Source organism: Rhinolophus sinicus, chromosome 1 (genome assembly GCF_057876585.1).
Source record: "Rhinolophus sinicus isolate RSI-liver-muscle chromosome 1, RSI-T2T, whole genome shotgun sequence".
Taxonomy (NCBI): domain Eukaryota; kingdom Metazoa; phylum Chordata; class Mammalia; order Chiroptera; family Rhinolophidae; genus Rhinolophus; species Rhinolophus sinicus.
The window spans coordinates 93,601,165-93,622,608 of record NC_142501.1 but is presented as its reverse complement, the minus strand read 5'-3'; the positions used below and the strand labels follow the sequence as shown (position 1 = coordinate 93,622,608).

The 21,444-nt window shown below is 38.6% G+C and overlaps 1 protein-coding gene across 13 annotated transcripts in view; it reads right to left on the bottom strand.

Annotated features, from left to right (window-relative positions):
* Window positions 1-19,577, bottom strand: part of BCL2L13 (BCL2 like 13) — a 100,794-nt gene extending 81,217 nt beyond the window's left edge. For 4 of the 13 annotated variants that reach the window (XM_088801867.1, XM_074325121.2, XM_019757283.3 and 1 more), the window contains exons 1-2: window positions 19,419-19,574; window positions 7,018-7,188 (exon numbers count right to left, since the gene is read on the bottom strand). In XM_088801867.1, coding sequence (XP_088657993.1) covers window positions 7,018-7,138 — 121 coding nt within the window. In that variant the 5' untranslated portion in view covers window positions 7,139-7,188; window positions 19,419-19,574. The other 9 variants (XM_074325118.2, XM_074325124.2, XM_019757285.3 and 6 more) reach the window with 8 other exon arrangements.
* Window positions 19,578-21,444: the final 1,867 nt, after the last annotated feature.

Genomic DNA, 21,444 nt, shown 5'->3' with positions numbered 1-21,444 from the left:
TGGGACACTTGGTAACAGTTGACATAGAAAGAGAGCAGGAAACAGAGATAAGAGCTAAAAGATGATACTTATCTTTCAAGCCTGGGTAGCAGGTGGTGTCATTAAAAATTTACTGTAAAAATAGGGGCTGGTTTAGAGGGGAAGACAGAAAACTGAGTTCTAGACCTGTGTGTCAAATATTGCAGCCACATTTAGCTTTCTAAATACAAAAATTAAATTAAAAATTCAGTTCCTTGGTCTCACTAGTCACATTTCAAGCACTCAACTGTCACACGTCACTTGTGACTGCAATACTGGACATAGCAGATACAGAACATTTTCACCACTGCACAAAGTTCTATTAAGTAGTGTTTTTCTAGATCTATCAAGCTATAACTAGTCAGGGGAATATTTTGGAACAGTTAATGAAACTGGAAACTGGTAAAGTTTTATGGAATTTGCAGGCTAACTTAAGGACTGTCATGTGTCCACTCCAAAAGTGGGTGATGAATACCTTTTACCAGTAAATGCCCTAAATGTCCTACAGTAGGAGACTATACATATTTATTTGTTGACTTGGACAGATGTTCAAATATATTGTTAATTTTTAAAACGTTACAAATTGGCATATATATGATCTCATTTTTATAAGTCATAAATTCAAATTTATATGGACCTATAAAAATGTTTGGAAAAAATGTTAACGTTTCATAATTTCAGTTAGTGGACTATAGGATGTTTTTCTTTTCTTTTTTTTTTTAACTTTTCTAAATACTTCCAAATTTATATATATTTTACTTACATAATTAAAAATAAAGATTTTAATAAAAAAAGAAATATGAGTAAAGAATGAAAGTGACAGACAGATTTGGGCTTAATATGAAAAAATAACAGCATTTAGTTTTGTGCATAAGTGAAATAAGCTCCTCAATAAGAATGAGAAAAATAATTTTTCTTGCATGGATGTAACATATCGGGTGCCAGCAAACTGACCCATGAGCCACATCTGGCCCACTGCATATTTTGTACAGCCTATGAGGTAAGGATGATTTTTATATTTTTAAATGGTTGAAAAAGACAAAAATCAGTATTTCATGATATATAAAAATTATAGGAAATACAGTACCCATAAATAAAATGTAAGTGGACTACAGCCACCCTAACTCATCCATGTGTTATTTATGGTTGTTTTGTGCCTCGATATGAGAGATGAGCAACTCCAATAAAGACTGTGTGCAATGCTCTCAGAGCTTCCCTGCTATTCAGCACTTACCAGACGCAGTGACACAGTTGTAACTACACATCATCTCAATAGCCACACCACAACTTTTATCTTACCTATGCAGACCCATCATGTCAAACAAGAAAAATGGCCTTTAAATATTCTGTTTTCAGGAACAATGGAGGTAGCATTATTTTGTTATCAAATCAGATGGCAAAGTATTATGTTTAGTATGCAGTGACATTATAGCCGTGCTAAAAGAACAAAATATGCATTGGTATCACCAGACTATCAAGCACTCATCACAGTATTCCCAACTCACAGGAAAGCATGTCAGAAAACTTAGAATATTTAAAAAGGAACATCTCATCATGGAATTTTTTTCATAAAATAAAAAATGATGGGTGGCCAGATGGCTCAGTTGGTTAGAGCGCGAGCTCTGAACAATAGGGTTGCCGGTTCGATTCCCACATGGGTCAGTGAGCTGTGCCCTTCACAACTAGATTGACGACAACGAGCTGCCACTGAGCTTCCAGAGGGGTGGCTGGATGGCTCAGTTGGTTAGAGTACAAGCTCTCAACAACAAGATTGTGGGTTCAATTCCTGCATGGGATGGTGGGTGGCGCCCCCTGCAACTAAAGATTGAAAACGGTGACTGGACTTGGAGCTGAGCTGCGCCCTCCACAACTAGATTGAAGGACAATGACTTGGAGCTGACGGACCCTGGAGAAACACACTGTTCCCCAATAAAAAAAATTAAAATTAAAAAAATTTAAAAATAAATAAATAAACAAACAATGAAAATGAGGCTGCAACCAAAGTAAATTTCTACATGGCTCAGTTGTTAGCAAGGTAAGCTGTTTACTGGTGTTGAGTTAATTAAATCATGTCCAACTGCAGCAGCTGAAGAAATGTGTCCAGAAAAAAAAAAGTTTAAGATTATTAGTCTTTGGGGCCGGCCAGGTGGTTCAAGTGGTTGGAGCTCTGTGCTCATAACTCTGAAGGCTTCCAGTTCGATTCCCACACGGGCCAGTGGGCTCTCAACCACAATGTCGCCTGTTCAACTCCTCGAGTCCTGCAAGGGATGGTGGGCAGTACCCCCTGCAACTAGCAACGGCAACTGGACCTGGAGCTGAGCTGCACCCTCCACAACTAAGATTGAAAGGACAACAACTTGACTTGGAAAAAAGTCCTGGAAGTACACACTGTTCCCCAATAAAGTCCCGTTCCCCTTCCCCAATAAAAATCTTTAAAAAAAAGAGAAAGCAAACATGAAAACCATGGGTTTTCGCTAAAAAAAAAAACACAAAACGATTATCAGTTTTATGGAGAGGATCAGTTGCTCAATGAATTAAGGACAACCGGAACAACATCAACAGTCAACTGAAATATAAGGCAAACAATTTTGAGTGGTTCTCCCTGGCTCTTGATACATTGACAGGTGTCTGAAAACTGCTCAGCAGTTGTTTATTCAAGGAGTCAATGCCGAGCTTGAAGTATCTGAAGAATTGGCATAGCCTGCACAAAATAATTACACGCGAGATTATTTTCAAAGAAATTGGGAAAACACTAATTCGCTACAACCTGAAGTAGAATCTGCTAAGATGTATTACTACTGATAGTGGCAAAAATATGTGTGAAGCAGAAAAATTAGATAAATTTACAAAGATTATGAAAATGTACTTAAAACCTATGGTTATTCACTACAGTATTCATCTATAGGTACTCTGGAAAATATTTGAATCTATCTTGTGTTAATGAACCAGAAGTTTCAACAATGAACTTCATTTGCTGTCATGGCTTTCACTGAATGTCACTGCATTTAATCTTGAGGAGTAGACTATTAGGAGTGGTAGCCTTCAATGAGCCCCAAGCATCCTTGTATGTCCTTGCCCAGTGTGACAAACTGAAAACCTACCTGTCCTCTGACTCTGAGCCATTTCTAAAGTTACTCAAAGCCAATTAGGTAGGTCGAAATGACCACAATGTGACTGCTTGCTCCCTGAGAAAGGTGAACTGGGTTCCTCAGCTGCAGTACAACCTACTATATGAAATGCCATCAAGTGGGTTTACTGCATTACCCTGCGGTACTTGGGGGCAAGGGAACTGGTGCTACCATGGTAACACTCCTGATGTTTGCTGGGCTGGAGTAATAAATTATCTTACTCTAATTCACTGATTCTTGATGTCCACTTTTGGCACCTATGGAGTTCTAGGAGGTTGAAGTATAAAAACTACATGTGTTCATAAAATTAATTCCCAGAATCTTCCTCCTAAACTGAACGGCTGTAGACACAACACTTACCTCAAGCATGCTAACCATTTATGCATGAATCACTAGGAATGCAACTACTCAGTTAGACTCCCAGTAAGTCCGTTATGGTAGACGCTTGCTGAGTCTAAATACCTGAGACTTAGAACAATGGGATCCAGCATTTCAGAAGTTATAACAAGTTTTTAAAACGATGTGCAAAAACTTAAAAAGATATGCTACATGGTATGACAATCTATAGGCCACATATTTATTTTAAAAGGCAAGCCCCTCATGAAAATGGTGTTACTCTGATTCCATAGTTTGACTCTAGATAACTTAGCAAAATAATTTTTTTAAATATATAGGAGAAGCACTCTTAACTAACCTCCACTGAAGTGATTTGTTAAGAGACCTACTACAGTCTCACTATAAAACATACTGAACATGCCCAAAGCAAGCTGAACACATGCAGCTAGCAGACTACTTTCTAGCATACTTGCATAAGTTGTATGCTTACCAAAAATTAGTTATTTTTCTCCCCACCTGTTTACGAAAGTTATACTTGCCACTGAAATTGTATAATTTATTTAAAATCATAGACATCATTGAAATATGATTATAGAGACTTGATATTTCCTTTTTTTGGGGGGGGGGGGAAGGCGCAGCTCACAGTGGCCCATGCGAAGATTGAACTGGCAACCTTGGTGTTATTAGCACCACGCTCTAACCAACTGCGCTAACCAGCCATCCCGAGACTTGGTATTTCTACAAAAGTTAAATTACAAGGTGTGATAAAAAATTTAAACAGTGAATGTTTAAATAAAAATTACAGTAAAAGATACAATGCCATTAATCCCCCTCAAAATACTCCCCCTCACTACAAACACACTTATCCCATTGTTCTTGCCACTTTCTGAAGCAAGTTCTGGAAGTCCTCTTTCATGTCTTTAGTTGTGCTGTTGTGGCTGCCTCGATGTCCTGAATCAATTCAAAACGTTTACCTTTCACAGTCATTTTGACTTTGCGGAAGAGCCAGAAGTCGCACGGTGCCAGATCCAGTGAATAAGATGGATGAGGATACACCATAATATTTTTATTGGCCAGAAATTGTCGTACCAGAAGCAATGTGTGACATGGAGCCTTTCCATTGTGATCACAAACTATGGTGAATGCTGCTGCCGAGTGCCATCCAACAGAAAGGCAGGGATCTTCAATATGGGAAGCAGCGTGTGGAACCTTAGTGTGTGACAAGTTTCAACTTGCTCATTGCAGTCAGGCAGGTGTGAGCTACAGTTGAGAAGGTGTGTTTTAAAGTGTGCCGTAAATCATCCTCCATCGTGACAACGCTCCATGTCACACATTGCTCCTGGTATGGCAATTTCTGTCAAATAAAAACATTATAGTGTGTCCTTTATCCACCTTATTCACTGGATCTGGCACTATGTGACTTCTGGCTCTTCCCCGAAGTCAAAATGATTCAGGACATTGAGGCAGCCACAACAGCGCAACCAGACACTCCTGAAAGAGGACTTCCAGGTTTGCTTCAGAAAGTGGCAAGAACAATGGGATAAGTGTGTTTGAAGCGAGGGGAAGTATTTTGAGGGGTATTAATGACAATGTGTCTTTTACTATAATAAAATTTTTTAAACATTCACTGTATTATTTGATCACACTTTGTAAATGTTTTGGGAAGTTGCTTTAAAAATATCATTTCAGATTGGGTGTGAGAGAAACAACTTTTACAGTTGTTTATACAGTTGAAAAATCGTAAAAATTTAGCATGACTCTTTAATCAGATTATTTTATACGTGTCTTTATGTTCTTACTCTACCTTAAATAAACATAAATCAGAAACTATAGGTAATAGATATGCTAGAAAGATGACATGGAATTCTAAACAACAGACCCATATTTTAAAAAAAATCCTTAGCCCTACATCAAAATTGCTGGATAAATATACATTAACATTTTAAATTAAAATTTCTTATAATAACCTCTTTATTTATGATTCCCTCTTTAATTGAATTTTTCAATTAAAGCCCTACTACCAATGTTAGTGACCTAGGTAGAATGGCTTTTATGTGAAACCGAAAATTTTATAGCAGTGCTACTCATTAAAAAAAAAAAAAAAGAAAGGTGCTCGCTTTGGCAGCATATATACAAAAAAAAAAAGGAAATATTTAGACATACAATAAAGGAGAACACAGAAACATGCAAATATGTTTAAGACAAAACTGAGTGAAAAAAATAACAAATGATTGATTACAACTATGTAAAAATCATGTGTACATTGATAAAGATTAGAAGATAATAGGAAGTAAAATAGTTGCTGTGTGAGTTTGGTGAAATAATATAGTATTTGGTATCACATTTTCTTTAATGAGTTTTAAAAGTCATTGTCATTTTGATATCATTTTGTTTAAAATAGCAACCTACTTTTGGTGTTTTAAAATATGATTCAATATTTCAAAATAGAACACACCCACTAGTTATATGTAAGCATTAAGTTAGCATTGTTGGGACACCTTCTGTCATCCTTCCTAACTACCGTGTTTCTCCGAAAATAAGACCTAGCCGGACCATCAGCTCTAATGCGTCTTTTGGAGCAAAAGTTAATGTAAGACACGGTCTTATTTTGTAATGTAATGTAGTGTAGTGTAGTGTAATATAATATAATATAAATATAAGACCAGGTCTTATATTAATTTGTGCTCCAAAAGACACATTAGAGCTGATGGTCCGGTTAGGTCTTATTTTCTGGGAAACACGGTATTAGAATGGCCACTGGATTCCATCATTTCTGAATTCTCAATACTAACCTTTCTGAAGCCAGAATGATAGAGTATAAATAAGAACTACCTCCAAGGCTGCATTAGATATCTGTGAATGAGAATATTTAAGATGATGATGCTATACCGTGTTTCCCCGAAAATAAGACCTAACTGGAAAATAACCCTTTGCATGATTTTTCAGGATGACATCCCCGGAACATAAGCCCTAATGAGTCTTTTGGAGCACAACTTAATATAAGACCCGGTCTTATTTTCGGAGAAACACGGTATCTTCATGAAGACTGATTCAGACTCCAGTAACTGTTTTAAGCTTTGTTTGACAAACAAAGGATATATATAACTTCCCAATACAAAGAAATGTGTTAAAAACTGTCTATCAGATATAAAAATTGTTTAAATCTAACATCCTTGAAAAAAGGCAATTCAAGGAACTTAATTGTATTATAAATTTAAAAATAATTTATGTAATTCTAATATATGTCTTATTAAGTATGAAATCTCTGAAGACACATGGGTTTCTGTTTATTTACATGGACTTAGTACATTTTAAACAGCACCAAGGGCGATCATTTAAAATATCAAGCTCTTAAAAAGCATTCAAAGCAGCTGCTTCTGGTAATGGATCAAGCGATGGGAAGAGGGGTTATTCCTTGAAAGCTGATTAGTATTATTTGATCACATAAACCATAAATGTGAATTAGATACAAATACTTTTATATACGAGGTAATTATTACTACTTACTATAACCACCATAAGCCAAAGATAATACCTTGGGGTGAGGAAAGATGTTGCTCTTGCAGCTTCTCTTGAGAGAGGAGTCCCAAGTAGCTGAGAACAACATACTTTGTTTCATAGTGAAATCCTACAGGCACAGTAGTAGAGGACGCCATTGAGTTGGGTGGCAGAGCTCCAAAAAGGTCTACTAACAGATGTGTAAAACCTAAAAACATAAAAGTATTTTTTCAGTTTGAATTCTATTACATGCCAATAAGTTTTCCCATTGACACCAATTATTCAACTAAATATGAAAATAAATATTTATCAGACTTTTCTCAGTAATCTTAAAAATGTAACTTTTATTTACTTACAAGTGGGAATTTATTCAGACTCCAGATGAAAAGCAAATTTCCCTCTCTCCCCCTAGTTTCTATATCTTCACCTATGTGGCAAAAACACTAGCTAAGTCCCCACCTCATCCCCACCCCAGTATACGATGTCTTATATCTTTTACTAAAAAAATCCTCCTAAATTTCAGTTAGGTCCATGTATACAGCTGCAGATTATATTTTCCAGTCTCTTTTGCAACTTAATGCATCACATGGCTAGTTTTAGCCATAGGAATATGAGTAGAAGTTATATCTGTAATTTGTGGGTCTTTCCTTAAAGACTTCTTCTTCCCTCTTTCCTATGGTTTGAAATGTGAATATGACAGACACCTAGCTTTGGCATGCAAACTAGCACACCACTTTAGGGGATGGTGAAGCAACAAGACAGAAGGAACCTGGGTCCCTGAATGTCTATGTGGAGCAGAGTCGCCTTGCCATCCTGAACCACTAGTCTCTGGACTGGTTTAAGAGCCTTTATTCTGAATCTCTTCATTCGGCAACCTAACTTGTTCCTTAATCAATACAACTATAACTCTTACTTCTTCACCTAGACTTAGTAGCTATTTTACCTACCAGGTACTTTGTTTTAAGATCTACTCTCTTAGCAACTTGAAAATATGCAATACAGTATTAATTATAGTCACCATGCTGTTCATTATATTTCCATGAAGGATTTATTTTATAACTGAAAATCTGTACCTTTTGACACCTACTATGTACCTTAATAGTTGTTTCCAACCAAAATGTCTTATTAAGAGGTTCCCAAATAACTTTGTTGTTTGCTTAAAACAACAATATAGACTGCTTTGAGATCTCAAGAAATACCCAGTAAAATAAAAAGAGGTTCAGATAAATAATAACAGGAAGGAGAGACAGGCAATGTTGGCAAAATTTAAGATCTATAATAAGTAAACTAAGAGAAATGTCCTAGAATGATAAACAATGAAAAAAATACATGCAGAGCTTGAAATGCACAAAATAAACAAGCGGCTATATAAAGAGATAAAAAGAAAGATAACACAAAAATCTGCCTTGAATGGTTAAATATTGTCTTTCTTTAATGCATTTATTGTTGCTATTACTATCAGTTTTTACTTATGCTATCAAAAGAAATCTTGGTTCAACGTATAAAAGTTCCTATAGTTTCTATCTTCCAGGAGGCAATGCTACCAAATTATATCAAAATATCCAATAAATCAAACAATAGGCCTGGACTACCCTATTCAATTTTAAAAGCTCCCATAAAATTCAGAAAGGTATTTCAAAATTATTAACACATACTCCAAAGGAAAGGAAAGTGCTATAGCTTACATCACAGGAATAAAAGCTACATCCACTGTGTTCTTACAGGATGCTTTACTCCTCCAACAGCCCAAAATATTTTATCATACTTTTATACTGTTACCATTTAATCGTGACATGACAGTATTTCAAATTTACAAATGAGAAAAGGGAAACCCATAGAGGTAAAATAAGTTTTCTGAGGTCTATAAACCAGGTATTAATTAGCAGCAGGGCTGTAACAGACATTCGCCTTTTTATTTTTTTGCCTGCCTACCATCAGACCCCAACAGCGTCAATCTTAGTAGAAAACAAATCCCCCACTACAAGAGCTAAAATGGGGTAGACATTTTCTCTTCTCTTCTAGTCCAGGGCACCTAGGGTACAGATATGTGATCTAGGTTCAGCCAAGTCAGGGCTCCCACCTCGGATTTGGAGCCTGGAAAGACATTTACAGTTAATTCCCAGGAAAGGTGGCAGTGGTCTGAGTTCAACAGAGGCAGTGGTGCACATACAGCTGCAGTGTCCTAACTACTAGTGTATTCCTGTGGCCTGAGTCTGACTGAGTCTGCAGCAGTCTCCCCTGGTTCCTGCCTATTTTGCGGAGGCGAATTTTCCAGCTTGCCCATCCTTTCTGTGAGACACCCAGAATGGTGTACCCTTGCCGTACGTTCCTTTCTACTTAAGTAAATTAGAAACACTTTGTGTTGCTTGAAACCAAGATCTAACTGGAACCTACTTTTCTTAAAATTTCTAAGGCAGTTCCTCAACAATTTTAACACATTACTCCTAGGAGATTACTAGATTAAATTTATAATTTAGAGAAATCTTCTAATTCTGCAAAGTCCACAAACAGACCGAGTAATTACAGCTATTAAAAGAGAAGACAATGCCTTCTGACAATTTTTTGTGTTCACTCAACACATGTCTTAAGCTACAAGGTACTCTTTAGGTATAAGGCACAAACCAAACTGAGATAAATCACCTGCCTCAGGAGTGTTCAACCAAGTAGAACAGAAATATCTAAACAAATAAGAACAATAAAGTACTATGATCAAGTCAGTATCCACAGAGTGGGAGAGGACAACCCAAAGGCTGAAATAGGCAAATCTCTCTAGAAAAGGGAAAAAGGAACGGAAATCAGGAAAGGCTTTATAAAGCAAAACTGGAGCCAATCTTGGGACATGAACAGTTATTCACTAATTGAACCAGCTGGGCAATGGGGCAGGGATGAATTTTAGATGTAAAGAGCAGGGAAAGGCACAGAAGCATTGTGCAACAGCATGGACCAACACATAAATTAAGGAATTTGATACGGCTATATCAGACGCTATGAAGGGGACGGGCTCAGAGGAGTAAACAGAAGTCAGCGTCTGGTGTTCCTTGTATGCTATGGGATGCTAGGAGGCTTAGGTTTTACCCTGTAAGCCAGGAATTATTTTAGCCATGTCCATGAATGAAGCCCCTAAAACTATATGCAAATTCTGTGTGCATGAGCATTTTCTTCCAAGAGAAAAACACGCCATTTCTTTCACTAGATTCACAAATTAGATCATGATGCAAAATAGGCTAAAAACTACTGTATTAACACCATTTGGAATCACTGAAGTGTTTTAAGCAAGAGAAGCATATTAACAGATTATAGTTTAGAAAAATCATGGTGGTGTGAAAGATAGAATGAAAAAATAGCTTATCAGACTGTATAAAGACTGTCTCATTCTTTTTTTTTCCTTCAGAAGCTAATCCTGAGATAAAAATAAACTAGAGGGTGGTCCCAGGAAACTGGGGAGTGGGAAGTAAGATAGGAAGGGAGGGAAATCAATAGAGTGCATGAGTGAGCAGGATATATTGGGGTGACTGGGATCTAATTCCTGCTAGGAATTTCAGAGACAGCATGCTGCAGATTTGTCTGAAGCGGAGAACATGCTTCATATTTGTCCCACCTGAAGGGCAAGAAAGCTAAGGTATTTGTTCACTAAGTCCTGTTTATCACTGTCTGAAGGCTGATCTCATGAGTGGAAATTCCTTAGCACAACTGGCCAGACCAATGCACAAGCTTATCATGCACAAGGCCCCCGCCCCAATAAAATTTTAAAATAATAATAATATTAATAATAACCGAGATGGAGAGGTGCAGATGATTGTGGTAGGAAGCTGATGGTGAGTAAGGGATGATGGATGCAAGGCCCCAGAAGCATCAGAATTACACGAGAGAGTACAGGTAAGGCTTTGAAAACAGTGCTTGGGGCTTGGAGGTGTTAGAAAAAAATTGTGATATTAACACAATCATAGAGAGCATTAAAAAAATCAGGACTCAAGGGATCAGGACTTTAGGGTCCATCCACTCCCAGATGCCCCTGCTACATGACACTCCATTTCTTTAGGAACAACCTTGCCACAGAGACTGACAGACACTCCTTACTCACCTGGGATAATTCAAGTGATTCCAATACCTCAGACACATCACAACCAACCATGCCAAACATAGTTGTGCCTTTAAAAGGCACGCTGGTAGTTACTTTCTGGTCAAGGTCCTCTAACACATCAAGAGTGAATATTGCAGCTGAAATGTGTCCAGAGACTGTGCCCACTGTTATAAAGTTCTAATTGAGAAGGATTGGAGCTGGAAAATAAATAAGCAAAAGAGCTAACATTTTAGAAAATTTAATTTATTCTGTTCTTTTTTATGTCATTTTGATGAAAAAAGCTATCAGAGGGCAGGAGAGAAGTTTCTGTACATGAAAAAGAAACATATTTTCTCAAACCCCTCAATTATCCCAACTATTTGTATACTTATTTGGCTTTAAGGAAACAGGAACAACTTCTAAGAAAACTACTTCTAATTTCTTGATGTATCTTGAGCTCAATTGGTGATAACTGAACCTAGAAAGCTGTAAATCTTGACTAACATAATAATTTTTTCCTATTAGAAGGGCTCATGTTAATTATTTTTACACATAGGTGTTGTTGACAGATAATCTTTCATGTCCAATCAGCCAAAACTCAACAGTTCATGAGGCTGTCAGCTGACCTCTTTATTCTTATTATTACTTACCATTATTATAATTTACAATTATAATGTACAGACCTACCTTGAATATAAACATTAGTACATAAACCTCTTGTCAAAGAATAAAACCTTGAAGCTCCCACTAGTTATCTCTTATTGAAAAGGCTCTGAGAGAAGTGACATTTATGGAAGAAAGTTGAAGGGACAAAGTCCCAACCCCCCCCAGGCTGTCTAAGTTCTGTTCCTATATTAAAATTGATCACTGTCAGGCCCCATTTTTGAACTACCTCTGGAGATAGAAGGCAAGGACTCAAGTTAGGGCAACGTTAGAAAAATCTAAAGAGATGTATAAAGGCATGAACTATACAGGATACCAGGAAAGCAAAGGTGAAGGACATGAAAAACGGTGAGAAGTCAAACATTTGTTAAGTAATCAATAAGAGTAGTTGTATGGAAGTTGGTATTATTCCTATTTCTCAGTCAGATAATATAGGAAGATTTGGTTTGGAGAAGGATACCAAGTTCACTTTGGGGCATACTGAATTTTAGAATACTTCTGGGTTATCCAGGTGGAGATGCACAACAAATAGTTGGACGGATAGGTCTTAAACTCAGAAAGGTCTGGAGACACAAAATTATACTCTGCACAGATGCAAGTAAATAAAATTACCTAAGCAGAGTGAATGGAAAGCAGTGATTTCAAATGGGGAGAATCAAAATTTGGGGGAGTAGGGGAGTAATAGAGTTTGAAAACACATACTTAACAGTTTCATACTTGAAAAAGGAAACATTACCTGTTGTTTTCAGATTACCAAGTATAGAAAGTATAGCTCAGGAAATAAATCTTCAGTCTTATTTGTATCAATGACCCTCAGTGAGGGGCTGAGAGCAAAGAATAATGCACTCCTCCCCTCCCCAAGTACCACCACCAGAATAGGAGCCAGAGAAATATGTATCAAAAGGAGACATGGTTTTAAAAATATGTTGAGTACTATTAGTTTGATCTGAAAAAGAAATACACGTAGAATTCAGAGCAAAACTGACATTTCAGGGGTGGCCAAAAGATAAGAAGCTGGCAGAGGACATCTCTAAGTCTGGATAGGCATAGTCAGAAAGGTAGGAAGAAAACCAGGAAAGTGTTCATGGACTCAAGGGAGGCGCTTCAATAAGAAGGTAGTGAACAAACATGCAAATGTAACAAGAGCCCATCAAAAAGAAAGTGTCAGGGTAATGATCCCTGACAGGGCAGTTCTGTTTGACTTGCAGGGCCAACAGCAAAAGGTACAGAGTTCAAGAGCGAATGGGAAGTGAAGTAGAGCGAGTTTTAAGTCTATTCTTTCAAAGAAAGAGCATGGTTTAAAGGGAAGAAGTCAATGGGGGAGCGGGAAAGGGAGGGGGAGAGGGGGGGGGAGAGAGAAAGAGAGAGAGAGAGAGAGAGAGAAATTGATTCAGAGTTCATTTGTTTTGTTTTGTATACAATTAGAGACTTCACACTCAGTGGAGAAGGAGCTAATGGGACATAAATATAGAGAGCAAGGAATAAATTATGAAGTTCCAAAAGAGGGGGAGAACAGAGCAAATCACTAACAAATTTTAAGCTTTAAAAAGTCTTTGGGCAGCCGGATGGCTGAGTTAGAGAGCTCTGAACAACAGGGTTGCCAGTTCAATTCCCACATGGGCCAGTGAACCTCGCCCTCCACAATGAGATTGAAGGCAACAAGCTGCTGCTGAGCTTCCAGAGGGGCGGCCGGATGGCTCAGCTGGTTATAGCGCAAGCTCTCAACAACAAGGTACCAGTTCAATTCCCACCATGGGAGGGTGGGCTGCGCCCCCTGCAACTAAATATTGAAACCGGCGACTGGACTTGGAGCTGAGCTGCGCCCTCCACAACTAGATTGAAGGACAACGACTTGGAGATGATGGGTCCTGGAGAAACACACTGTCCCCCAGTATTCCCCAATAAAATTTCAAAAAACAAAAAGAACACAGATTCTTGATCCCAGACTACCTGAAATAAAATCTCACAGGGTAGAAGTCAGGGTCTGGATTTAAAAAAAAAAAAAATCTCAGAACTTTTTGGTAACAGGAATAAAGAAATACTCATATATTGAGTAATGCTTTAAATAAAAAAATTGATGTTCTAGAATTCGTTTTCAAATTTCTTGTATTTATCAAAAATCCGTACCACTGAAGACACTTTTAGTCATTCTCTGACTCAGATGTCTTAGTCAAAGTATAGGTCACTGAGTTTCCACATTCGATTTTTAGCCTAGTGCTCTTCAAATCTTCTTACAAATCCCAATTGCCTAATCATAAATGCAATCTTAACCACAGATTTCATCATTTGCCATCTTCCACACTCACCATCCTATTTGCAATAAAGTTCTCAGCTCTAGTATATATGTAAATATCCATACATCCATATATTTGGTGAGTGATTACATTATATCCATCATTTTCAACAATTCACACTAATGGAGAAGATAATACAAGTCCAATCATTTAAGTTTAGTATATGGTTTTTAGGCTTTAAATGTGTATTTGACATTCTACTTATAAACATACCAGACCTACAGTATAAAATATCCATCCAAGTTCAAAGTTAGTTTGAGCTTCCAGTTGCATAGCAACAAAGTGGCTCATTCAGGTCTGTGTTTAGGAGTAGGGGCAGACAGACCTCAGGAGCACTATTATATATTTGCTACATCTGTATTAAATTACAGAACAGAGGCATTGAGAATATGCCACACGTACCCGCCAAGGCGCTACTGCGGGATCATGTACTCTAAGGGTATTCTGAGAAGAAAGAGCATCTACTTCCTTCGCAACATTCTGTAGTGACTAATCAGCAGACTCCACAATGGGCTCTTGCATTTCTAGTATCATAAATAAATTACATCTCCATGAGACCTTTATTTCTGAAGCACTTTTCCATGTGTTGTCACAGTAATCCTCTTATGCTAGAAGGAAAATATTGTAGTCTCAATTTTATTGACAAAGAAACAAGAATAGACAATTCATTTGCCCCAAATCATACAGCTATTAATAGTTAGTAATGCAACCATTGGTTCCGTACATCCTCTTCACTTCTGAGCTCTTAGCCCTTAATTGCATTTATTCAATACATAATCTTATGTAGAAATCTTACTGCATGAAGGCAATGTGCCGGGTGAGAGGAATACAGAGGTGAAAACACTAATACTAACAACAGCAGGAAGAAATGGTAGAAAAACAAGTTGGTTTTCCAAATATCAGACACCCAGCATACTGAAAGAAGCAAATTAGTCAATTTTGAGAGTGGGGCATGGGGGAATAAAAAGGAAACAGACAAATTGGATGAAAGGTAAATATAGCCTGAGACCACTACCCAGAGCTTTCCTGGAAGCAGAGGACAACGCTCCGATTCACCTCACTACCACCTCAGCAACAGAGAGTACACTTCCTAGACATCTCCAGCTTCTTTTTAAATGATCAAAAAGATGTAATTACTTTTATCTAGTAGAAACTTTTAGAATTCAAATTAGGTATAATTCAAATTAGGTATAAGTGTTCTTGGTATCAAGAATATAAGAATGATCTTAGGGGCCAGACCAGTCAGTGGCTCGGGCAGTTGGAGCTCCGTGCTCCTAACTCCAAAGGCTGCCGGTTCGAATCCCACATGGACCAGTGGGCTCTCAACCACAAGGTTGCCGGTTCGACTCCCGCAAGGGACGGTGGGTTGCACCCCCTGCAACTAGCAACAGCAACTGAACCTGGAGCTGAGCTACGCCCTCCACAACTAAAATTGAAAGAGCAACAACTTGACTTGGAAAAAATTCTGGAAGTACACACTGTTCCCCAGTAAAGACCTGTTCGCCTTCCCCAATGAAATCTTAAAAAAAAAAAAAAAAAAAAGAATGAACTTAAAAATTAAGACTCCTATCTTTTGTGCAATTCTAACAAGCTATTAAGCATATTTGTGTTATCCAGATGTTTCTTTCTCTGCCTTACTCCTTTAGTTTGTTCCTCTATTAAGTTACAAGTAGTTGTCAGCCAGATGGACAGCCTGAGGAGTCCGGGGAAACTTAATCCTGTAACTTAATACACTTATTTGGTAGCATCTCCAAAACCAGTCTCAAATAAAACATCCATGAGCCTTCAGTAACAAATGTAATATCCACAATCTTACAATAAATAGTTTGCTTTTTTTAACCAGATTTCTATGATGAGTACTAGTGTAAATCCCAGGATACTAGCATGGGTAAGTACTATAGGAATTCAGCACATTTTTATGAACTCTAACCAGAACGCTATGCAGTAATTATTAAATTCTACTTTAAATTCTTATGAAAAGCAAATCTGTTGCAACATATTTTTTGTAGTTGTTTCCCAAATTTGTCAGATCATAATCACCTTGGATACTTGTTAAAAATAGAAATTTATAGCATCCGTCTCAGACATACTAATTTAGACTATCATATCTGTATTGTATTCCTTAACCCCATAGAACCTTAACAGAAACACATTACAATTTAACATGTTTTAATTAAATCATTTCAGGAAGTTCTTTGTTTTTAGCCATTTCTTTCCACTAAAATAAAATTATAATAAGAGTGTTAAATACTGCAATAATATGGAGTTGAACAGATCTATAATCCCAATTTATAAAAAGAAAAATCCATAGATAACTCAGTCATAAATCAAAACTTGTAATTTTTAAACATTAACAAACTTTGCAGGGTGCAGCTCACAGTGGCCCATGAGGAGATCAATCCGGCAACCTTGGTGTTATCAGCACCACGCTCTAACCAACTATGCGAACCGGCCACCCCTTACAAATTTTGGTTACCAGATCTCTAGTCCCAAGACTCACTGGTGGTTTGAGTAGGGAATTTTTTTAAAAGTTCCAAAAATTAACATGAATCCAATAACTCTACTTTCTTAATCCATGCTTTGTTAGCTCCTACAGAATTCTAAGACTTTTTCCAAAAGAAAATAGGTAAAATTAAATAATCCTAATAAAAACTGTAAAATTGCAAAAATTCACCCCATCCAGCTGAGAAATGCAACTGGGCAACGCGTCATTTTTAAAACTCAGCAAAACCTAAGTATTCTAATGTAGGCTATCCCTTTCCAACTGCAACATGTCTAATTGAAACACTCTAGTTCAATCCTGTGTTAAGAGCTGCCCAAAAATGTTTTCACTCAGCAGTTGGCACTCCCAAATAATATACTTATGGAGGAAAGCCTTACTCTCACTCTCTCCCCACAGACATACAAACACAGTCTGACTTTCACAGTATTAGGATTCCCATATGTGTAGATAGCTTGTGTAAAAGGGAGACATAGAACTCAGTTACTGTTACACTCCTAGGTATATACGCCAGAGAGAAATAAAAACACGTCTATATAAAAACCTGCACAGGAATAGTCATAGCAGCATTATATACAAAACAGCCAAATAGTGGAAATAGCTGCCCATCAAATGATGAATAAAAATATGTGATATATTCATACAATGGAATATCAGGCCATAAAAAGGAATGAGATTCTGACATATGCCATAACATGGCTGAACCCTGAAAACATTATGCTAAGTAAAAGAAGCCAGTCATAAAGTCCAAATATTACATAATTCCATTTATATGAAATATCCAGAATCAGCAAATCTACAGACAGAAAGCAAAACGGTGGTTGTCCAGGTAGGGAAGGTGGGGGAGAGTGGAAATAATGACTCCTAATGGGTACCAGATTTCTTTTGGGGGTGATGAAAATTGTGGTGATGGTTATACACTCAGTGAATATACTAAAAACCATTCAATTGTGCAATTGGTGAGTTGTACCAGTATGTGCGAATTATATCTCAATAAAGCTGTTAAAAAAGAGTCCTGCTCCCTTCAACTCTGTAATATGTATTAGTTAAGAATTCTTGGTGACCATGTATTTGGAATAAGATATGAACCAAAATCATGTTTGAAAAACAGTCATAAAAAGCAGGATGGCAGTACTAATTGTTTAAAACTTCTGTTTCGTACGTTGAGAATATTTCATAAGAAATATCTTTTTAAACAATATTATAGTTGCAAATCACTTGTCCAAAAACTTCGTATTTAAGATATTTAGGGCAGCCGGATGGCTCAGTTTGTTGGAGTGCGTGCTCTCAACCACAAGGTTGCCGGTTCGACCGCTGCAAGCACTTGCGGACTGCGCCCTCTGCAACTAAGATTGAACAACTGCAATTGGACTTGGAGCTGAGCTGTGCCCTCCACAACTAAGATTGAAAGGACAACAACTTGACTTGGAGCTGATGGGACCTGGGAAAAACAGACTTCCCCAATAAAAGTCCTGGAAATACACACTGTTCCCCAATGAAGTCTTGCTCCCCTTCTCCAATAAAATCTTAAAAAAATAATAAATAAAAAAAATTAGTAAATATTAACTAACCAGTGTGCTAGTGATCACATTTTTTCTTTACAAAACTGGATGAACTCAACCTTACATATCCTCCAACTGAATTCAACTACTGAGGTAGAGTCCTCCATAAGAAAATGAGTCATTAAAAAAAAAAATACTTACATGGTATTTACTGAGAGTAAAAGGATTTTCAAAATCCTTAATGGCCTATCATCAAATGAAGAATATTTCATAACAGTGTAAATATTTTCAATCTGCAGGTGCAAATGTGCAGTGTATATTTATCCAACTGTGTGTATGAGGTATAAATAGTTCACTACTTACACAAACACTTGCTTAATTTTCTGGGAGGAAAAAAAGAAGGTATCAGAAGGGTGTGGCAAACCATCCAAGGTCACACAACAAGTCAGAGCAGAGATCAACATTCTGGTTTACACCAAACCCCTAGGGGAACTCTTACTAAAAATTTCGCAGACTTTCTGTTGGTTGCTTTATGTCATAAAAGTGGGAGTTAAGGAGGGACTGTCAGTTTACTTCTAAATAGAGACGATGAGATAGCTATTTTGGAAAAACACACACTTGTGCGGGGAGTGGTTAAGAGCTAAACAAAGCTAGCAGTCAGGAGCCTGTGAAGAACTGGCCAGTTCCGTCCGATTTCCAACCCCCGTTAAAGCCTCAACTCAAGAGTCTAGTTTTCCTTCAAAGTCAGTTATGAAAGAAAAGAAACTTGGGGTCTCCTTGAAATGGTGAGAGGATATAAATCAAAGTAAGAAACAACACAGTGTAAACTGTATTGCATCCAAGGGTCTGAAGGGTTTTTCTGAAAAAATGATAACGGGTGTCAGAACAGCAGTGAAGAAAGCATAAAAAATTCCTAACACTGTAAGAAACGACTAGGATGGGCAGAGCTAATCTATAATTCTAAACGAATCGCAAGAAAACCTTTTCCTCGACCAAAAAGAAGCCCACGTTCCCCCCCAGCCTGGTTCTAAAAATGGAGCCGGGCTTTCGGTGTGAGGGTATCCGTGAGGCAGAACCGCGGTGCAGAGCCGGGCCGAGAGCCTTGGCCTCCCGCTGCCCACTCAGGAAGCCCCGCTCCACAAGCGTTCGCGACGGCACCTTGCTGGACAGGTCCGGCTGCGGTGACATGGGCCCTTTAAGCTTCTGGAAGCCCGGGCGAAGCAGCGCCGGTACACACGCTCACTCACTCACTCACTCACTCACTCACGGTCAGACACGGACTCCCACTCGCGCGCCGTCGGACCCACTGAGGCGCCGGCGGTGCGGCACAGTCTCTGGACACCTTCCTACCCAGTGAAAACCCGCCTGAGGAGCCGAGCGAGGACCAGCTCCGCCTGCCCAGAGCCCCACTCCCCTCACCTGGCCCTGGCCCCTGCCCCAGAAGAGATGTAAGAGGCGGCGGCGGCGGCGGCTGTTTCCCACAGGGTCCCCCAGCGGCGGTGGCTGCTGCGACCGGCGACCCTAATCCACCGCCGCCGCCATGTCGGAGGGTGAGGTCACCCCCGGCGTGCTTCCGTCACCGCGGCGCGGGGCGGGGGGGGGGCGCAGAAGCGCCGGAAGGGGCGGCTCGGCTTCCCCAGCGGAAGTACCGGCCTCGCGCTCTGGGAGGGCCCTTCGTGCAGATGTGACTCAGAGGAGCCGACCTCGCCTAGCCCTCTTTTCCCAGGAATCGTTCAAATCTGTGATTCCTGGGGTTGGTGGAGGTCATTGAGGGCTGATGGAAGGGAGGTCGGATACTGCCGAGGGGACAGGAGCTGGCGATGCCCACGACAAGAAGCATTGCTGCTTCCAAGAACTACGTTCCGTAGCCACAGAATATGTTCTATGGATGTATTAAGCAAACAAGTGTGGCGCTTTAAGTGTGTAATCGACCGTGTTTGAGAACTGTCAAGAATGTCAGGAAAGCTGCAGAGTTGGCAACCACTGGTCAGAAAAGATTTATGGGGGTTGGGAGTAGAGAGGTCATTCTAGGTGGAGGGCCCTGCTTGAGCAGAGCACTGAAGTAAAGGGAATCTTCCGCGGTAATCCATTTTGTCCATAGCACCCAGCGCTGGGCCTGGAGTAGAATTTGTTAAAGGATGTTTATTTACTTCAACCCAAGCGTCGTTTGTAGGAGTCACTGAAGGTATCTAGTTGAGAGGGCCTAGTATCTAAACCACGCTTTAGGGAAATCGGATAGCCAGTGTGTATATGAGATAAATTGGAAGGAGAGCTTGAAGATGAGTTAACAGGCTGTTGCAAGGAGGCAGATCAGGAATGATAAAAGCCTGATGAGTGACTGCTAATGGGTACAGGGTTTCTTTTGGGGGTGATGGTTACACAGCTCTGTGAATATACTTGAAACCATTTAATTTTACAGTTTAAATAGGTGAATTGTATGGTATGTGAGTTATAGCTCAATAAAGAAAAAAGAACCTGAACTGATATGAGAGTGCGTGGGAATTGAAAAGAAGGCTAGAGCTGGCCTCATAAGAGGCTTTAAGCCTGTGTGACAGAAAATGGTGGTGCATTAATAGAGATTTGCCGAGAACAGGCTGAGTGGGCTAAGAAAGCTATCAGTAATTCCCTAGTAGTACCTAATAACCAGTCCATATTTAAATTTTCACAATTGTCCAACTAACGGCTTTTATAGTTAAGAAAAGGGATCATGCATTGCATTTGGTGTTACATTTTTATTAGTCTCCTAGTCTTATTTTAAATAACACTGACTTTTTGAAGTATATTCATACAATGGAAATTACACAGCATAAAGCAAAACTGAATCATTGATATATGTGGCAATACAAAGTAATCTCAAAAACACTGTATTGAGGGAAAGAAGCCAGACACAAAAATATACATGCTGTGTGATTCTGTTTATATAAATTTCAGAAATAGGCAACATTAATTAATGGTTATAGAAACCTGCACACTATTGCCTGGGGCAGGGGATGTGGGATTGACAAGAAAGGAACTTCCTAGCGTGATGGGAATATTCTGTATCTTGATCGGGGTGGTGATCACACAGATATCAGAACTCATCTAATTGTACTTTTTAGGTCTGTGCAGTTCATTGTATGTAAATTTGTCCCCAAAAAGTCACATGAAATAAATCTGTGTAATTATGTTACTAATTTGATAAATGATTAGGTTCATTTCTTTCAGATTGCTTTCAGTTTTAGGGTTTGCTTTTTCCCTTTTTTATTTTACTTTTTAAATGTATACCATAAGGATAGCATGTAGGTTAATGAAACAGAATAAAGAATGGTCAATTGATTTTTGACAAAGGTGTCAAGGCAATTCAACGGAAAAAGGGGATAGTCTTTTCAGCAGATGGTGTAAAATAATAGTCTTTTACTGAAATTATTTTACTTTCATCACAGCAGTGTGTGCGTTGTTTTGTTTT